Source organism: Podarcis melisellensis (assembly GCF_964234715.1).
Source record: "Podarcis melisellensis genome assembly, chromosome: 10".
Classification (NCBI taxonomy): domain Eukaryota; kingdom Metazoa; phylum Chordata; class Lepidosauria; order Squamata; family Lacertidae; genus Podarcis; species Podarcis melisellensis.
The window spans coordinates 76,443,670-76,463,747 of record NC_138542.1 but is presented as its reverse complement, the minus strand read 5'-3'; the positions used below and the strand labels follow the sequence as shown (position 1 = coordinate 76,463,747).

Below are 20,078 nucleotides of genomic sequence, written 5' to 3'. Positions count from 1 at the left end.
TTGTCCTTCTATAGGACACGGTTGGTGCTTTAGAGTTAAAAGCAGAAGGACCAAGCAGGGGCAGAGCCAGGATGTAGATTGGGGTGGCAGGCTTTATGTTGGGGGGGGGAGCAGAACTGAGGCATCTGTGACATAATTGATTGGTTAGTATTTTTATTGTATAGTATAGTATTATGACAGGCCTAGACAGCATCTTGAGAAGTAGAGACATCACCTTGCCAACAAAGGTTTGTATAGTTAAAGCTATGGTTTTCCCAGTAGTGATGTATGGAAGTGAGAGCTGGACCATAAAGAAGGCTGATCGCCGAAGAATGGATGCTTTTGAATTCTGGTGCTGGAGGAGACTCTTGAGAGTCCCATGGACTGCAAGAAGATCAAACCTCTCCATACTGAAGGAAATCAACCCTAAGTGCTCACTGGAAGGACAGATTGTGAAGCTGAGGCTCCAGTACTTTGGCCACCTCATGAGAAGAGAAGACTCCCTGGAAATGACCCTGATGTTGGGAAAGATGGAGGGCACAAGGAGAAGGGGACGGCAGAGGATGAGATGGTGGGACAGTGTTCTCAAAGCTACCAGCATGAGTTGGACCAAACTGCGGGAGGCAGTGGAGGACAGAGGTGCCTGACGTTCTCTGGTCCAGGGGGTCACGAAGAGTCGGACACGACTAAACGACTAAACAACAACATAGTATTACTATAGTATTTACTTGATTTAGGGGGCCAGCTGCCCCTCCCTGCCCCCCAGCTGTGCCCATGGCAGCAAGGGCAGTCACAGTCTCCAAGAGAAGGGAGAGCTGGTGCTGTGGGCATCCGTGGGTGGGTGCTTCTTCCACCACCTGGACACCCAGAGCCCCCACTGGTGAAGCGGGGTGTGTGTCAGTGTCTCGACTTGAAAGTGCGGCTAGAGCTGGCTTCCAGTGTGTGTGTGTTTGGGGGGTCCATGCAGGTAATGCCAGGGTCAGACAGGCAGCAAGCAAAGCCCAGGAGGTCTCTGGCCCTGAGGCCCATTTCTAGAGGCGGAGGCTGCCTGGCACCCACAGACCAGGGACCTGAGCCTGGCTGGCATCGTGAGCCTTCTGAACGAGCAGGTGGCAGGAGTTCAGTCTGGGCTCCTGAAAGCTGTCCTGGTCAGCCAAATTGCTTTCTCAGACTCTGCTCTGGATTGGAGGGACTCTGAATACCTGAGGGAGGGAGGATTTGCCAAGGAAGCGTCTCATTGGCAGAGGGGCCCCACCCCCAGCACCTGCCCCTGTTCAAGTGTATAGTACTCTCCAGTCAAGAGAGGGCATTGCAGCTGCCCTCACCCAGAGCAGGAGCAAGAGGTGTGATGAGGAATGCAGCCTGAACCTTTTAGACAGCAAGGCTTATGCACAGTGCTGCCCCAAAGCCTGGAAATCTTTAGAAACAATAACCCACAATTTCCCCTGCTGATATAGGAAACCTGGGCCAATTCCATGACTCACAGACTCAGGGGCCAATAAAAGGACCCCCCCCCAAGTTTCTGTATTGTTTCATGCAAGCAGCAAAATTGCAGGAAGGCAGGCTCTACTCCACAAGTTTCACTTCTTCTGAATCGCCAAATAATGTGTTTGCTTTTTCTAAATGAATGGACTTGTGAGGTCCAGGCTTGTGGCTGAACTGGGGTCACAGGCTAGACAGACCATGGGCCACACTGGAGCAGACTGCAAGCAAGTTTGCTGACAACAAGCCAGCCAAACACACCTCCACCTTGGCTTTCAGTTCCTTGAAGGTGGATGCTTGCGGTGCAGGAGGAAGAGGATGAAGGCCGAGTGATAGGTGTCCTTTTGCAAGGAAGATGAAACATCAGTTTCCCTTGCACAAGACTCCAGATGGGAGAAGCCACCAGAAGGTGCAGCCCATCTCCCTCATGCAATGCAGGAGACATCCATCTGCCTATGGGGTGGGAAGGTTAGCCAGGAAAGGTCTGCCGTGGGTCCCAGGGGGCAGGTGGGGGGAAGGCAGAACTCCTTGGGCAGAAGGGGATGCAGGGGTGCCAGGAGGACGGGGCCAGCCCATGACCAGAGAGTGATGCTTCAGGCCTTTCCCCTAGCCATCTCGCTCACTAATTCTGACCCAAAGCAGAGAGAGGCTTTGTTTCTCCAAGTCAAGGGGGGCTTGAACCTTCTTTGGCAACACGCCAGCAGCAATTCCCATGGTTTGAGCTGGGAGAGAAGCATGTGAGCTCTCTGGGGCTGTGTGGTGCTGAGTCCAGCTTATGAGGCCTTTCCCTGCAGAAAACCCACTGCCGGCTCCCGTGTCTGGGAGGCAGCGTGAAGCCTAGTCTGGACTGGACAGGCCTGGGATGAATAAATGCTGGGAGGTCCCTGTCCTTTGGCCCTCATCTGGCCAACCAAGTAGGGCTTGCTTTCCCGTCCAGCTTCTCTGCACCCTCCAGGCCCAGATGCAAGTATGGTCACCCTCAGCCCAGGCCCTGTTCTGGCAAGTGGTCTGCAGAAGGAGAACGTTTTCCTGGCATCTGGTGGGACTAGATGTGGCCGTGTCCATAGGATGTGGAGAGGAAGCAACATGTATACCTTGTGTTTCACTGTGTTTCTTAACTGTTGTTGACACCGCGGCCCCCAAATGTAATTATCCTGGCACTCGCTCCGTGTCTTAATCATCTTGCAGCTGTTGCCAAAGGATAATCTTCCTCTTAATACCAGACAGGGCACCCCAGTTGCCAGCTTTCATGTTTGGAAGAGGCTGACTCATATTTGTACCATCCAGATTCTGGGATTGGTAGCATCTGACAAGCTGCATTGGAACTGCCTTACTGGATCAGATCCGCTAGTGCCCACATTCGGTTAAAGCTGCACTGGCTGCCTGGCCCTTCCAAGCCCAGCCCAAAGTGCTCTTATGGCTCAGGACCCGATACCTTCTGGAATGCCTCTCCAGAGATGAATGTATCTGGGTGCCTAAATCTTCAGCTGACGCCCCACTCCTTGCATTTTTAATATTTTGTTGGAAGCTGCCCAGAGTGGTTGGGGAAACCCAGCCAGATGGGTGGGGTATAAATAACAAACTATTATTATTATTATTATTATTATTATTATTATTATTATTATTATTATTATTATTGAAGGAGAAGGGCCTTCTTGGCCACGCCTCCTGCCTGTTTGATGCTCTCCCCCCCCCAGGAGGGCCACCTGGCACTGACACTGACATCTTTTTGGTGTCAGGTAAAAACTTACATTTCCCCCCAGGCTGATGATGATCTTTTTGCTGTTGGCGTGCTGCCAAAACTGCCTGCGGCTGTTATGGTTTGTTTGTTTGTTTGTTTGAGTATATAAGCGGCGACCCATTTTAGTAAGCTTCTCCTAACCTAGGCTGACACTGAGTCCAAGAGTTGAAGGTGCCTCACCTGGGAGTCAGCATCCTGAAGTCTGTGAGGTTTTCTGTGAAGCAGATGCGTCCAGGACTCCAGACTGACAGCCGCCCCCCAGAGCACCTGCCCTCCCCTCCCCCTGACTAGTCTAAGCCTCTCCGTCTCCCAGGGGAATCTCGTAGAAATGAGCAGGCGTCGCCAATCTCTCAAGACTTTCTTTTGTCTGGCAGCTGGTTCTCTTCCAGTTGGATTGTGTGCAGAATGCAAGGAGGATTTGCAGCCAGGTCACCTGCCTCCTAACCCTTCAGCCGACAGCACTGGGAGGCATCAAGGAACAGTGGCTGACTCAGTGTTGGCAGAAGCGGAGAGGCTGGGAGCTCGATCTCGCCTGCCCTTCCTTCTTCTAAATCTGGCAGGTCACCCTCCAGGAAGGGATCTGAAAGTGATCCAGGCTCCAGAAGGCGGCTGGCAAAAACGGAGACCCTCAGCTCGAAGCAAAGGCCAAGTTCCGTAGAAACACATGGTTTTAGCCTTTCACCTTGCATATGTTGCACTGTGGAAAAGAGACACAGTGAAAGCCTCGTAGTGTCAACACACATTTAGTATTCCTCACCCTCTGCTAACACTTTTGCATGTGGTCCTTTGTATTGATCCTGGACTTCTTGCCCTACTGCATGCAAAGGTTAAGTCTCTTTTGCAAATCAGAGAGGATTTTAGGACAAAGCGTTCTAGAGTAACACTCGGAAGGAAAGGTAAGTTGAGCTTTATGCCCCTCGCCCAGGCCAACACTGGGCTTCCCCAGGCACTTCTGATCTCATTTAATTTCATTATGTACAAGGTTGAAGGCTAACTTTCTGGGGAGGGGGGGCCCTGGGGGATGTGCCCATCCAGGTGCCCAACAGGAGACAGACCAGCAGAAAGGCCAGAGGGCCGGGGGGGGGGCCTGCGAGGCTACAGAACTTGTGCAGCTGAATAGGTCACTTCAAGCCCAACCGCCAAGCCCTCTTGGGGGCCTCTGAATTGGTGGGTCCTTGGGAAGTCTGAAACATCTGTCCTAATCCTGGCTCTCAAATGGCTACTGGTCCCGAGGGCCACACTCTGCCTCCCCAGTCAGAGGCAGCCGGGCTTCTGGTCACAAGGAGCTGGAAACGGCAGGAGGGGAGAGTTGCTGCTGCTGCTGCTGCTGCTGGATTCCCCATTGGGCATCTGGTTGGCCTTGTGAGAATGGGATGCTGGACTAGATGGGCTCCGTTGGGCCTGATCCAGCAGCCAGGCTCTTCTCATGTTCCTGACAACTTCGTGAAAAGGCCCATTTTAAAGTGCCACGGTGAGGACTTAGGAATGTGCCCAGCTGTGTTCATGAAGCAAAGTATTCCTGCACTTAAGCCTAGGTTGTTTATATACGTAATTCCTTGATAGCCAAATTGTAGTCTTTTGTCATTTTTTAATTTATTGGCGCGTTCTGTATTTTGCATTTTCCAATGCTGTGTATTTCTACGTTTGGGTGTTTGCTGTAAGCTGCTTTGGCCACAGCCAGTGCCGGATTTACGTATAAGCTAATCAAGCTCTTGTTAGGGCCCCACTCTCTTGGGGCCCCCCAAAAAATGTAAAGGAAAAAATAAAACTGGACATACATTTCCAAAATAGAAGATAAAAAACAAATAAAATCAAACCTCCATGTTGTGTAGGCTGCTGTGATGTACATATTTTGTAAGGTGCAAATGGCTTGAGATACCTATGAGGTCCATCAGTGACCATCTAGCATATATTGAACCCAAAAAACAGCGGCAATTTCTTGTTGACAAAGGACAGCTGGACATAGAAAGGGCCCCATTCCCTTCAGGAGCTGAGGGCCGCATCCAACCTCAATCCGGCCCTGCTCGAGCGAGAGGGCGCAGGCTCCGGGAGGGAAGGGGGCGGGCAGAGAGACCCCGCGGACCTTCCGTCGGAGGCCCCGTCTCCAGAGAGCCGGCGGCGGAGGGACCCGGGGGCGGACGGGAGGGCGGGCGGCGAGGCCCCGCCCCTGGCGGGCGGAGGAAGGAAGGGGCGGGCTCCGGCCCCGCGGAGGGCCAATGGGCAGCCTCCCCGGCCGCCGGGCCCCGCGCATTGGCTGTCGGGCGCCGGCGCCTGCTGGGGCGGCCCGGGCTGGGTCGCATCCCGCCGCCCAGGCAAGATGGCGGCGGCGGCGTCTGAGGAGGCGGCGGCGGCAGCGGGAGGCGGCGCGGCCGGGCGGGGATGAGCCCCGGCGCCCTCGCGCCCCACGCCGCCCTCGCGCGCCTCGCCATGGCCCGCCTGGCCGACTACTTCGTGGTGGTGGCCTTCGCGCACGGGAAGCGCGGTGAGTCGGGGGGGGGGAGGGAGCCAGGCCCCGCGGAGCAGACCGGGCCCGGCCCGCCAGGCGCCCCCCAAGACCGGCGGGGAGGCCCGGGCGGGACCTGGAGAGGCCGGGCGGGGGCCGCCGGGCGGGGGCGGAAGGGCCGGGGCACGGAAGCGGCAGGCCCGGCACCTCCTCGCCGCCCTCTCCTGCCAGTGAAGGCAAGCCGGCTGCCCGCCTCGGGCCGGGGGGTTGGGTTGCTCGGCCCGCCGGACGGGGCCCCCCCGGGGCGGCAGCTGCCCGCAGGTGCACGTGAGAACCCGAGCTTGGCAGGTGCATCGCCCACGTGGGAGGCTGCGCCGGATGCAGATCACGTGAGAGGTCCCCCCGAGCAGCTCCCGGTGCGCTGCGCGGATGTCTGGCGGGTTTGGGGCGGGAGGTGGGGCTGCGGGTTTGGATGGGAAGGGGCTGAGCGCCGGGGGGGAGATGCTGGGGCAGGGATGGTGGAGCCCTTCTGGCAAAGGGGCTGCATCTCTTCTTCTGCTTCCTGGTACCTGAGTCATCAGGTAGATGCTGGCCCGAGAAAGGCAGGTCTCTGCATGTCGAGCAGGGGAACCTGCTGCTTCTCTCTCTCGGGCTCCCCTCCTCTTGGTGGCCCTGGGCCTCTCGCCCTGTCTTCCTGGCCTCTCGCCCTGTCTTTCTGGGCCTCTCGCCCTGTCTTTCAGGGTCTCTTGGCCTATTTCCGCCTCTAGAATACATTGCGGGCTTTTCGCATTTAGGGTTCTGTTGCTGAAATTGCCTTGAGAGTTAGACGGAGGGGGGGTTTTGTTGGGTTATTTTGGGCAACAGTCTCCTCCCACGGCCTGTTTCATACCGAAGGAAACGGGTTTCCGTGCTCTTCCGTCTTTCTGTGGCACAGTGATGTTTGACAGCTTCTTTTTGGAGGTATTCAAGGAAAGACTGAATCGACATCTTTCAGGGATGCTTCAGGTAAAGAGTCTGGAATTCAGAGAGAAGGGCCTTGGAGGGGGCCATTCATTGCAGCACATTTCTTTAGCAGGCTATATTCTAGCTAAAACTTGATGTTTCAGTCTTCTCCCAGCTTCCTCTGGAAGCTTCCAAGGAAATATTTAAGTCAATCTGTTGCAATCAATTGCAGTTCATATGTTTCTTAGACAGTTGCTATGACAATTAAATAGTAGTTATTAAGTACATTATTCAGCTGTGATTCCTGCTTTGGAGGGGATTGTAGATGATCACTGGGGGTCCCTTCCAAGTCTATAATTCTGTGGAGCCTTTATAACATCTAGGAGTATTATCCAGAGTCACTTCTATAAAGTTGGCCATTTATTTTGAAATCAGTATTACAAAAAAGCCCACGTAAATAAAACCCATTCAAATTCTCCATAGCATAAGCCACTCCAGCCTCAATCCAGCAGATGGGACAAAAATTACTCATGCAGCCCACGTGTGTTTTGCTCTATAGATATGTGTTAAGAAAGGGGAGCAATTGTGAAATCAAGGATTTCTGTTTGTCTCTTGGTACCCACGCAAGGACTTGCTGCAAGATCACTCACTGAAGGCTGTCCAGAAATAAGAGCTGGTACTCACTGGCAGGAAAGAGAGGGATGCGGTAGATGTGTGTGCTGTTTGGCTGCCAGTTTGCACATGGCATGGCATGTTTGTGATGCTTGACTTCAGAAAGTTTCCTCTTTTTGCCTCCATTTTTTTTTACTTAGATAAACAGATTCTATGGAAATGGATTCATTTGTAGGAGACGGACAGTTCAAGCGTTTGCCGATCTGCTTTTAGTCACAATTCAGCACATTGGCCATTACTTTTAAAGAATTGTGCGGCTGAGGTTTGGGAACAATTGGGGGCCTGCCTTCTCCGTGAGATCAGGAGGGAGCCCATCTCTGGGTCCCGCCTGGGAGGGGGCCTGCTGCTCAGTGGCTGCACCTTGATGATGGGGCTCCTTGACCCTGGCCGTATGGCCGATCCCCTCCCTTACGAGGAACGGTTGAGGGAGCTGGGTATGGAAAAGAGGAGACTGAGAGGAGATAGAGTAGCCACCTTCCAGTATCTGATGGGACGTACATGGAAGATGGAGGCAGCAGATTTTCTCCTCCTCTGGAGGTGGCAGGATCCAAGTGAATGGCTTCAAGTGACAGGAAAGGAGATTCTGACTAAACAACAGGAAGAACTTTCTGACAGTAAGAGCTATTTGACAGTGGTAAGGATTCCCTTGGTAGATGGTAAACTCTCCTTCCTTGGAGGTTTTTAAGAAGAGGTTGGATGACCATCAGTAACCCAGTTTTCAGGCGCCATGTGGCACCTAAATTGTCTGCCTGGCTTTCTAACACTAATCTACACCAGTTTCTAATTTGTTACGGGGCCAAGTTAAAGGTGTTACTATGAGTATAGTGGCGCTGTGGGTAAAAGCCTCAGCGCCTAGGGCTTGCTGATCGAAAGGTCGGCGGTTCGAATCCTCGCGGCGGGGTGCGCTCCCGTTGCTCGGTCCCAGCGCCTGCCAACCTAGCAGTTCGAAAGCACCCCTGGGTGCAAGTAGATAAATAGGGACCGCTTTCTAGTGGGAAGGTAAACGGCGTTTCCGTGTGCAGCTCTGGCTTGCCAGAGCAGCGATATCACGCTGGCCACGTGACCCGGAAGTGTCTTCGGACAGCACTGGCCCCTGGCCTCTTGAGTGAGATGGGCGCACAACCCCAGAGTCTGGCAAGACTGGCCCGTACGGGCAGGGGTACCTTTACCTTTACCTTTATGAGTATATAAAGCCCTTAACAGAACAGCAATATATTCTCCAGAAATCTTTAATGGTTTAGTTAAGCATGCTATCACTTGAGTAAATTTTCATTTAATTATACACATCAAATTTAGATCCCCCCCCCAATATTTTTCCAGATTATTATAAGCTCTAGCCTTATTTCAGACATCATGGTATATCGAGATATCACAATGTTTAGCTGGCAATATATCATGTTATTGAAAACCAGATATCGCCCAGCCCTAGAGTAGATGTGATCTTGTGGATGTAATCTTAGAGCATCTGTCTATAACAGGGGTAGGCAACCTAAGGCCCATGGGCTGGATGTGGCCCAATCGCCTTCTCAATCTGGCCTGCGGACGGTCCGGGAATCAGCGTGTTTTTACATGGTGTTTCCTGCTTGGCAGGGGGTTGGACTCGATGGCCCTTGTGGTCTCTTCCAACTCTATGATTCTATGATTCTACATGAGTAGAATGTGCCCTTTTATTTAAAATGCATCTCTGGGTTATTTGTGGGGCCTGACTGGTGTTTTTACATGAGTAGAGCGTGTGCTTTTATTTAAAATGCACCTCTGGGTTATTTGTGGGGCATAGGAATTTGTTGCCTCCCCCCAATATAGTCCAGCCCACCACATGGTCTGAGGGATGGTGGACCGGCCCACGGCTGAAAAAGGTTGCTGACCCCTGGTCTATAATCTTTGAGAATTCTTGGAAAACAGGTGAGGTCCTGTAGACTGGAGGCAGGCAGATGTCCTCATCTTCAAAAAGGGGGGGGGGAGAAGATCCAGGTAACTACTGACTGGTGAGCTTGACATTGATATTGAGAAAGTTTCTGGAACAGATTATTAAGAAGATGGTCTGTGAGCACCTAGAAAAGGATGCTGTGATTACTCAACATGGGTCTCTCAAAAAACCAGTTATGCCAAACCAGTCTCATTATTTTTTGATGGAGTTGCAAGCTTGGTGGATCAGGGAAATGGGTGTAGTGTATCTCGATTTCAGTAAGGCTTTTGACAAAATCCCCTATGATATTCTTGTGGCGAAGCTGGTAAAATCTGGGCTGGATGAAGTAACTGTTGCTGGTTGCCTGCCCAAAGCCAAAGAGTGGTCACTAATGATTCCTCCTCATCCTGGGAAAAGTGACAAGTTGGGTGCCAAAGGCTTCTTTCCTGGGCCTGTTGTGGTAAGCAGAGTTCGGAATTAGCAGGGCGCCAGGTGCATTTTGCATCTAAAGGTTCTCCATTTAAGAGCACCTCCAAAAGTCCAGGTGCCGTTTTTTTGCACCTGGTTGACACTCAAAGATTAGTGAAATGTATGTGCTTTGAAGGCTCGAAGTATATGTTAAGGATAGACTATATGTTATGGAGTTTTAAAATAAAGCGTAGAGTGTTTTGAAAACGGAAAGTATGGTGCCAATATTTTTCAACACCAACTTAAGCATGTTTTAACAATTTCTGCTGAAAATGTGATATTAACAATGTGTTACTTATGTGAATTGCATATTAATTCATACTTATCAAAATAATAAATAAAAAGTGTTGCTGACCCCCGCAGAGGTGACTAGACATTCTGTTTTGGTGCCCATAAACCAGGTCCCGGAAGCCATTTGCCTCCTAACTTTTCTATCCCAGTGATTGCAAAGGTTTTGGATGAAGGAATTGAGGTGATACTCATATTTGCAGATGACACCAAACAGGGAGGGGCAGAAGACAGAATCAGGATTCACGATGACCGTAACAGATTGGAAAACTTGAATTTCAGTAGGCTGCTGTACTTAGACAGGAAGAACCAACTGCACAAATGTAACATGGGGGACACGTGGCTTGCCAGTAGTATGTGTGAAAAGGACCTAGGGATCTTAGTGGACCACCAGCTTAACACGAGTCAACAGTGTGTGATGCAGCAGCGAAAAAAAGCTAAAACAATTCTAGGCTGCATCAACAGAAGTCTAGTGGACAGATCAAGGGAAGTAATAGTACCTCTCTATTCTGCCTTAGTCAGACCACACCTGGAGTACTACTGTGTCCAGTTCTGGGCACCACAATTTAAGAAGCATATTGACAATCTGGAATGTGTGCAGTGGAGGGTCTGGAAGCTGCCTTAGGAGGAACAGTTGATGGAGTTGGGTATGTTTAGCCTGGAAAAGGGGAGACGTGAGAGGAGATATGATAGCCATTTTCAAATATCTCGAGGGCTGTCATATGGAAGGTGGAACAAGCTTGTTTTTGAATATTCTGGAGGGGAGGACCAAAACCAATGGATTCAAGTTGCAAGAAAGGCGATTCCAAGTGAACACCAGAAAGCACTGGGACAGTAGGAGCTGTTTGGCCGTGGCATGGTCTCCCTTAGGAGGTGGGGGACTCCTCTTCCTTGGAGGTTTTTAAGCAGAAGTTGGGTGGCCGTCTGTCATGGGTGCTTTAGCTGAGATTCCTGCACTGCAAGGGGTTGGACTAGATGAGCCTTGGGATCCCATCCAACTCGACGGTTCTGTGATTGTAGACATTTACCGTACATACTTGTGTTCAGAGTTAATTTCAAAACTAGTTATTTTTAGAGACGCTTAATATCATTGGAAGTAAAAGGTAAAGGGGCCCCTGACCATTAGGTTCAGTCGTGACCGACTCTGGGGTTGCGGCGCTCATCTCGCTTTATTGGCTGAGGGAGCCGGCGTACAGCTTCCAGGTCATGTGGCCAGCAGGACTAAGCCGCTTCTGGCGAACCAGAGCAGCGCACGGAAACGCTGTTTACCTTCCTGCTGGAGTGGTACCTGTTTATCTACTTGCACTTTTGATGTGCTTTCGAACTGCTAGGTGGGCAGGAGCAGGGACTGAGCAACGGGAGCTCACCCCGTTGCGGGATTTCAACCGCCGACCTTCTGATCTGCAAGTCCCAGGCTCTGTGGTTTAACCCACAACGCCACCCGCGTCCCTATTATTGGAAGTATACAATTTAAATAAAATTGTTAGGTTTTTTTTCTTTTTACAAAACTGTACTTGTTTATTCATAACTGCCCTGATGCTACCCTTTTAAAATATGTGAATGACTCTTGCAGTTGACATCAGTGAGCCTTTTGCTGTGGAGGGCTCATGCCCTTTGCCTGTGTTTGGGGGTGTGAGCCTCAAGGAATTAGCAGCTGCCTTAGCCAGAGGCTTTGGTGAAACCAGCCTATGGAGCGCCAGGCCAAGTCTTCCGCCCAGACTCTCTCCCTCGTGTGGTGGTGGGCTTGCTGGCATTATTCCTGCCCGCAGCCACCCCTTCATCCCTGCCTTCTGATCCCCTCTTCCACCAAATTGCTTTCTGCAGCATGTTCTGTTCTCTGCCCATAATGTTCCCGCGGCATTTATCCAAACTCCCCCACTTTCCTGGTCTGAGGGAAAATAACAAGAGTAGCTCCTGGAAGCCACCTGCCTCCTGTCCCTTTGGTTCTTCCTCCTTGGCCACCCTGCCCTTTACTGTAGCATCCATGAGCTTGCCAGCTCTGGCAATTTCGACTCCTGCAGCTTTTCCCAAGGCTTTCGTCCAGTGCTTTTTCCAAGTACACTTCGCATCACATCACATTACGCTTGTAATCCACAGCCTGGTACGTAGGAGGGCTTTATTTCATGGGGCAGGGCAGCCTTTAAGATGGCAACTGTTCTATGGTATGTGTTTCTGATAGTAACTAGATCAAGGGTCAGCAACCTAAGGCCCATGGGCCAGAAGCGGCCTGCAGAGGTCATTTGACCGGCCCCTGAGCCGCCCCGAACTGAGCTGCCTGCTCATGCGCTGCGCTAAACTGGCACAGCATGGCACGGGGACTCGCTTCTGCAGTGCTGGAAATCACAGGTGCGCGCACTCACAATCCGGCCCATGGAGGGATCCCCGTGGGACTGATCCGGCCCAGGCAAGATAATAGGGGATGTTGATAGGGGACACACACTTCCCGTTTTTCCTCCTTGTTGGCTAATCAAGCAACTTCTTGATGGGGCCCTGGCAGACAGAGCTTGCTTCCCGCCCCAATGAATTGGCGGCCCCCACTTGTCCCAGGGGCCGGAGCATTGGGCATCAGGCCACCTCTTGTGCAGATGCCTGGATGTGTGGCTGTTCTGCACCAGGCAAAGGGGCACAGGGAAGCTTCCCCTGGGGGCATCCGGGCAGTAGACCTCCAAGGGGTGGGGTGGGGGAGGCCTCAGTGTTGCTCTGACTCAGAGCGGGCTTTTGTACATTGAATGGAGCTGGGCCAAAGCAGCCACGTCTCTCTTTGGAAGAGCTGCCTTGTGGTTGAGGTTTGGCCTCCACTGTGTGGGAGTTTCTTAGTCAAATGTGTTCAATATGAGCATTTGGAGAAAAATGTCCTGCCTGTGTGTTCCTTACAGGGCTAGAGACCACGCTAGCCTGACTGCCTGGGAGCCTCAGCTCTCTGGAACCCGCTTGGTCGCCAGATGTGCAGCCAGTTGCCCATTCCGCAGCAAGAGCTTGCTGGCCATTCACAGTGGAGGGACTGGGCATGGCTCATAAGCCCAGGGTGTGTCCATGGGGAAGGGCAGGGGAGGGGTTGTCTGGCCAGGTGCCTGGTCTGAGTGTTCTGGAAGAGCGGAGCAGAAGGATCGGCTTGCAGCAGGCAGAGAAGGGTCTGGAGGGCTCCACAGAGAGTTAGTCTGAGATCTGGTGCTGATCAGTGGTTCCCATGAAGTGCGACATTTCCCAAGTTCTGGGATGAGGTGGATCCAGTGTGGGGTTGCCAGCAGACCCTTGGGGGAAGCACTTAAACATTCCAAAATGGCTTTCATAAGCTGGTGGACCACAGGCCAGTGCTCTCTGCCTGCCTGCCTGCCTGCCTGCCTGCTGCCTCGGCGCTTGCAGCTGCAGCCTCCATGGCCTGAATCACAAGCAGCCTTTATGGGCAATTCTCCCTGTGCCACACAGTCAGGAGGTGGCCTGGGCTTCCCTCCTCCCAGTGTCCTGCTCTCTGCCAATTCTTGGGTGCCCTGCTGACTCTACGGTTCTGTGGATGGCCTTCTGTCACGGATGCTTGAGCTGAGATTCCTGCATTGCAGGGGTTGGACTAGATGACCCTCAGGGACCCTTCCAACTCTGCTATTCTAGGATTCTAGGATAATACACAAGTTCAATGTCATTTTGGGTTGTATTAGCAGGAATCCTTGCCCAGTGGACAGTGCTGCTCTGCTCAGCACTCATGCACTTGGCCCTTTGGTAAACAGAGGCCGGGTTAGCCTCCCTGACCCTGGACCTCTGTGTGCCCTTTCCCTGGGCATCAAGAGTCCTCTGACTCCATCTCTTCTGATGCTCCTGAATATGGCCCTGCGGGATGTCCTGGGGCTCACCATAGATACCTTGCTGGGATGCCTTGCAAGGATGGGTCCAGGAGGCGCTGTGTTGTGGTGGCTTCAGCTGTTCTTGGAGGGCAGGTCCCAGAAGGTGGTGATGGGCATTTGCTTATGGCATGCTGCACATTTCCACCTCCTTCTGCACTTGCTGATTGGTGTCAGGTGCCATAACTAAGCTGCAGAGATAGCGCAGGATAGTACGCACCCCGGAAATGATCTCTTTCAGCTTATGCCTTCGGGATGAAGGTATAGGGTTAAAAAGACCAGGACTAGCTGCCTGAGAAACAGTTTCTACCCAAATGCAATTCTGGTTCTAAACGCAGTATAAGGAGTCTCTATAGTATATTGTACTGTATTATAAAATGGGGTTTCAGAGATTTTAGGGGTTTCTGAATGCCTTATGTAGATTTTTCACTTTCATTGTTCTGTATGGGACAATGACAATAAAGATATCGTATTGTATTGTACTGTATCTTCCTGAGGAGTAGTGGAAACCCTGAATGATCTGGGAGCCGTGGGAGGCGGGGCATGGGTGAGAAACAGGAATCCAGTCCAGATTAGGGGGGAATGCTGTTAGCTGAGGATGGGGGGGGCAGGTGATCTTGGACTGGGAAAGTGGTCTGTCTCCCTCTGAGTCCTGAGGTTTACAGCTGGCAGAGTCTCTTCTTTGGAATGCTCTTGTCTGGGTTAAGTTGCTTTTCTTTTCTTTTTAAATTTGATTTTTATTAATTTTTCATTAATAACACTCAAATATGGGCCACATTATTACAGTATCAAATCATGCCAAATCATAATACAATTTATAAAGCCAATTATACATTCCAAATTAAACAAATTGGGTGACTTCCCGTGTTCTGATCGTTCAGAGATAATTATTCCTAAATCCTGCACATAATCTCCTATATAATCCAAATACAGCAATTCTGATCTTGATCCTTCTATTTTTGCAGCCACTGGTGTAATGGTTGCTTTTCATGCTAGGCCCTCTGCTAGTGCGGAAAGAAGCAGCCGCTCACATTGCAGGCGGCCACTGTGTGCAATGTGATTTTGTGATGGCTGTACTCTAGCTCTGATGGTTGGTTTGCCATCTGAGTAACACACACACACACACAAAAGTGTAGACAGAACAGGATTGGGTCATGACGTAGATGACAACTTGGAAGTCCTGGCTGCCTCTGTCCCTGAGGCTGGCTCATCTGCATCAGCAACCTGGTTGCTCCTTGTGGTCGCAACACCATTTCCTAGTAGCAGCCCCTCCCTAAGGGAGGTGTGGTGCTTCCAGCTGGACGGGGATTTGGCTTCCTTATACCCTGTGTTAGAAACTCAGATCTATAAGCTAGTTGCCAAATGGCACCTTGAACCTCGGTTGCCGTCACCGCAATCGAAGGCCTAGGCGCCATTCTCTCCCCCAAGTGGGATTTAGTAGTAGTAATAGTAGTAGTTTTCATTCCGTTTCTATAAGAAAATCTCAAAGCGGTTTACAACACATTAAAACCCCAAACAATACAATCCAGAATTAAACAAATTCAAGCTTCAAGGAAAATATTTCAGATCCTCCTCTGACTTTTGCTTGTATTTATCTACTTAATTTATATACAGTAGCTGCCCCATAGCAGAAGCAGTGTTTGGAATCAGCCAGGCTCCAGGCACGTTTTGCACTGGCTTTCAACCACTTGTGGTGCCTGACATCTCCACCATCTAGAGGTGCCTGTCTGTGGATCATTGGATTCTAGACTGTTTTCACATGCTAATATCCTATCCTGCAGAATTCTATCAGCTATATTTTATCTGCACAATCTGAATGAATTTCTGGAACCAAAATGCTTTTTTCGTCTGTGCAGCCTGAGCAGGAGCAGTCACCATTAAGAAAAAGAAGCCAGAATAGGCCAGTATATGTGCAGATTGTCCCTGGATTGTGTGACTTTTCTTCTTTCAGTTCTCAAAGCTCTTAAGCTAGCTCAAGGTTGTCCTCTGAAGTAGCTAGATCTTTAACTAATAACCAATCAGTCAGTCCATCATATGAAAAATAAGGCATTAGAGCCACCCATTTTGGTGCCTGAAACCTTGGCCTAAGGAGCCATTAGGCATCTAGCTTATGTAGCTGAGTTTCTGACACTGAGCAGAAGTACTCCAGGAAGCCAGTGTGGTGGTTAAAGTGTTTGATTAGGACCTGGGAGATCAGAGTTCAAATCCACATCCAGCCATGAAGCTGACTGGGTGACTCTGGGCCAGTCACGGCCTCTTCATCCTTACAGCAACCCTGTGAGGTAGGTTCACCCAGGAGCGAGGGAACCATGTCTTCCTTGGAGAAAAAGGCGGGATATAAATGCTTCCCTGCTTAAGAAATCCGGAGGGGCCAACCAGATGGAGGTGCCAGTTGCCAGCCCGGCACCCAGAGATCTCCCTGTGGTCGCAATTGGGGAATTTTCAACACTGCTCCTGCATCATCACCACCACCACCATCTCCTCCGTGATTTGGTGCAGAAAGCCAGCAATGAGCAGTGGGCAGCTCCTTCCTCCTGGAGGCCTCTCTCTTGGGCTGAGCTTAGGAGGCAGCCTGATACGAAACCACTGGTCTAGTATTTGCTGCACTGACTGGACTGGCTCTCCAGGGTTCCAGGCTCCTGGTTTTCTTTCTTTCCCAGCCTGCTTGGAGCTGCTGTCAGGGATTGAACCAGGACCTTCTGTTCTGCCACTGGGCTTAGGTTACCTATGGAGTCTCTTTGCCCCCCCCCCTCCCGCCAAGCTGTTTTCAATCTGTGAAGCCTAAACCTGGTGAAGGGAGCTTCTTTCAGGACCTTGTTTTCTCTTGTGCTTCCTGGTCGACCTGCAGCCTCAGGAGTGGTGCTGCTCTGGGCGGCCCCTCATTCCTTTGCCTCGAGAGCAGCTGGGGGCTGAGCTGGTGTCAGTCTTGCTGTGCTGCTTGCCTGGCGCTGCCTTGCCGTCTAGCGGGGAGCAGGACGATCAGGAAGCTGAATGGTTTTTGAGGCAGGCTTGGCGCATCAGTTTCTTCCTTATATAGAAGCAACATTTCGTACCTCCCTGGGCTGCGGTAATTGTGACTCACTTGGGATCTCAAGTGCTGCATTTTGGAAGGTCTGGATGCAAAAAGGGGTTTGGTTGCAGGTTCAGGAATTAGTTGTCAACTTTTTCAGACTTGGCGCCCGCCTTTAACCTCAACTGGTAAGGCAGGACCCCCTCTTGACCACAGGTGCCTGTTTTTATTCTTTCTCCCTCTGCCCGTGCATCTGCTCTTGGGAAAAAATACTAGAAAATATCTGCACCACCCCAGTGAAGGGAAGGATCTTAGTGGGAGAGCACTTGCGTTGCATGCAAAAGGCCCCAGGTACAGTCTCAGTCAGCTCAGGCTGGGAAAGGCTTCCTTCCTGCCAGTCAGTCTCATTGGACCAGGAGCCTCACTTGGTATAAGGGAGGTTCCCATGTCACAGTAAGGGGATCCATGAGGTGAAGGCCGGCGCTTTAGGAGGATGTTGTGGTGAGCTTCCTGGCAAACCTGTGTGCCAACAGAATACCCCCTCCCCGTGTCTGCATTCAGGGAAGTTTGAAGAGGTGAAATTGTGGCCCACTTCCTCACTTGCACAGTGATTTTGACAAGGGTCTTCACAGTAATGTGCACATGAGAGAAAGGGGCTTGTCCATACTGGGATGGGGAACCCTTTTTAGGTTCACAAAATCCACAGGCCATTCTGGGCCATCTTCGGAGTGCTGCCGTGGGTGGGGCCAGAAGGGAGCAGAGCAGTGGATGTGTGACTCTGACCTTGGAACAGGAGGTTGCATTCTGGCCGTGCAAAAGGTGGAGGTTTCCACACTGCCGAACACACCATTTGTATCTCCAACCTCTTTCCAGGCAATGAGAGTTAGACCTTTTCCCGCCAGGCAAAATCACTCCAGAAGGGTAGAGCTTGTGGGAGGGAGAATGACTTGTGGACAGCCCTGAGGGCCAGATGGAGAGGCCTGGAGGGCCATATATACAGGGCCCTGCTCTATACTCTGCTTAGAAAACTGATCCTGCAGGCTCTGTGAGACCTGAATGGATGCTGTGGGGGTGGAAGGAAAGCAGTTCATGGTCCCCAGCTGCAGGGTTGTTCCATCTTTCTATTGTGTTACGTGAGCTTCGGAGAGCCTGGAAGGCCTGAGTCTCCAGCGCTTTCTCTGGCAGGAGCTCCCCCTCTGATCTGTTTAGCATCTTGGAGAGTTGCAGCACGTTCAGCCCAGCTGCATCACTTGGGGGCCCGAAGATCACAGCTGGGGAGGGCGGTGCTGCTGGGATGGGAGGGCTCCAGGGTCAGTTGCATATTGAGCTGGCAGAAGGACCAGTGGCAAAGTTTGTGTTTCTTTAAAAATTATTTTTATTAAAGATTTTCTTGGTTTACAAAAGTACATGCCTTCTCTCTTTTTTCAGGTTGTATAGTCTGTCTTACAAATCAGTTTCATTTGTTGTGAGACTTTATTGTTGGGTACATATAAGGTTGGGGAAGAAGGGGGGAGAGGAGGGGGTGGGGAGGCTTACATTCTTTTGCATAGTGTCCTTGTGGGGTTTTGTGTCAGCAACAACTGGGTAGGTTCTCTTTTTGTTTATCACATTTCATTGGTAGTGAGAGGTATTTAGGGGCAGGTTGTCTGTGGTTGTCTGCAGTGGGGTTTGTTGCATTTGTGAGGGGGTGGGAGCGCTTGTTGGGTCAGGTAAGCCAGATTGATTCGTATTCTGCCAGTGGATTCTTCTTGTTGTCTTGTTGGGCTGAGCTGGTGGCAAAGTTGACTGCTAGCCCACGTGATGGGTGTCTGCTATGTTTCCTGGTCCTTAAGTCACTTATTTAAAGATTGTGTGTGTGTGCGTGCTGCGTCTTACAAGAGAATAAATAAGAGAGGAGTAACTCAAAGGAGGGAGGTAACTGGGTTGCATAGTATATAGCAGGCACGTCCAACAGGTAGATCACCAGTAGATCACTGGCTGCCCCCAAAGAAGCTCAACAACTTTGGCTCCCCTAAAAAAAAAGCTCAACATTTTAGCCCTGCACCCACCAAAAATAGGGCTTTCCTCCTCCCTAAAACTTTGACCTGAACCCCAAAAAAGAGGGTAGATCTCTGCCAGTTTTTAACTCTGAGTAGATCGCAGTCTCTTGGGAGTTGGCCAGATTAGTAACCAAATTACTAGACTTACCATAGACTCATAGACTTACTTTAGGCTATGAGCTCCTGTCTCCAGGCAAGGATGCCTCAAGGAGAATTGCAGAACCATTGTTTCAATTCACATGGTCAGACAATCCGGGGGTCAAGAATGCCGAGGTCCGAGGTCCCATCATCCCTAGCTAACAGGACCAGTGGTCAGGGATGATGGGAATTGTAGCCCCAAAACAGCTGGAGGGCCAAGTTTGGTCATGCCTGGTTAAACTAACCATAGTTAATGTTAACCACAGTTTATCAGGCTGGATGATACAACAGACCATGGTTAGCAAGACGCAGGAGTAGAGGCACATGAGGGAAGGAGGGGGCCTGACACTCCGTGTGGCTCATTCACACAATGCTATGCTAGATGTGTTGCTTAGATGTGGCCTTGGTGTTAGTTAGCCTATGAACTGTGAAATCAGGGCCACTCCTTGTTGCTACACAGCGAAGGCCCTCCTCGTGTGTTTTGTGTTGGTCCTGCACCAAGAGGGTCATGCTAGAGTGAGGAAGGGCTGCAGCTCAGGGACAGAGCATCTGCTTTGCTTGCAGAATGTCCCAGGTTCAGTCTCCAGCATCTCACAGCAGGACTGGAAGATAATGCCTGTCTGAAATCCCAAAGAGCTGCTGCCAGTCCGTGTAGACACGACTGAGCTAGATGGACCAGTGGTCTGACTTGGCATAAGGCAGCTTCTTGTGTTGCCTTTTACCTCCCCTGCGCTGTTGAGTCGGTGGTAGGAGGCTGTCAGGGTGGTGGGAGCTGCGTGAGCCACATTTCCTCTCTCAAAGCTGTCCAAAGTTGGGCAGATGGAGAGAAATGGACTCCTTGCCTACCCTGGATTGGCAGAGGCTGTGGCTTGCTTTGCATCATCTGGCCTCCTTGGGAGCTGTGAGTGGAGGCGGTTGGTGTCATTTCAGCCTCTGTTTGTGTCAGGGCCTGTTTAGATTTCCAGCACCCAGAGAGACTGAAGCAGGCCGTGTGCTTCAGAGCGTTTTGCAACCAGCTCTCTTGTCATGGTGGGTTATGAGTACGACTGGGTTCCCTCTTGAGTCTCCCCCTTCCTAGGCTGAGAGCTCTGCTCAGCCTTCGCTTGAACTGTGCAGGCTGAAGCTGTTTGGCTGGTG

At 51.2% G+C, this 20,078-nt stretch overlaps 1 protein-coding gene across 10 annotated transcripts in view; it reads left to right on the top strand.

Annotated features, from left to right (window-relative positions):
* Positions 1 to 5,530: 5,530 nt before the first annotated feature.
* The window catches only part of SBF1 (SET binding factor 1), a 54,786-nt gene continuing 40,238 nt past the window's right edge, over positions 5,531 to 20,078 (top strand). For 9 of the 10 annotated variants that reach the window (XM_081928779.1, XM_081928774.1, XM_081928781.1 and 6 more), the window contains exon 1: positions 5,531 to 5,684. In XM_081928779.1, coding sequence (XP_081784905.1) covers positions 5,582 to 5,684 — 103 coding nt within the window. In that variant the 5' untranslated portion in view covers positions 5,531 to 5,581. The remainder of the gene's footprint in view (positions 5,685 to 20,078) is intronic. The other variant, XM_081928773.1, reaches the window with a different exon arrangement.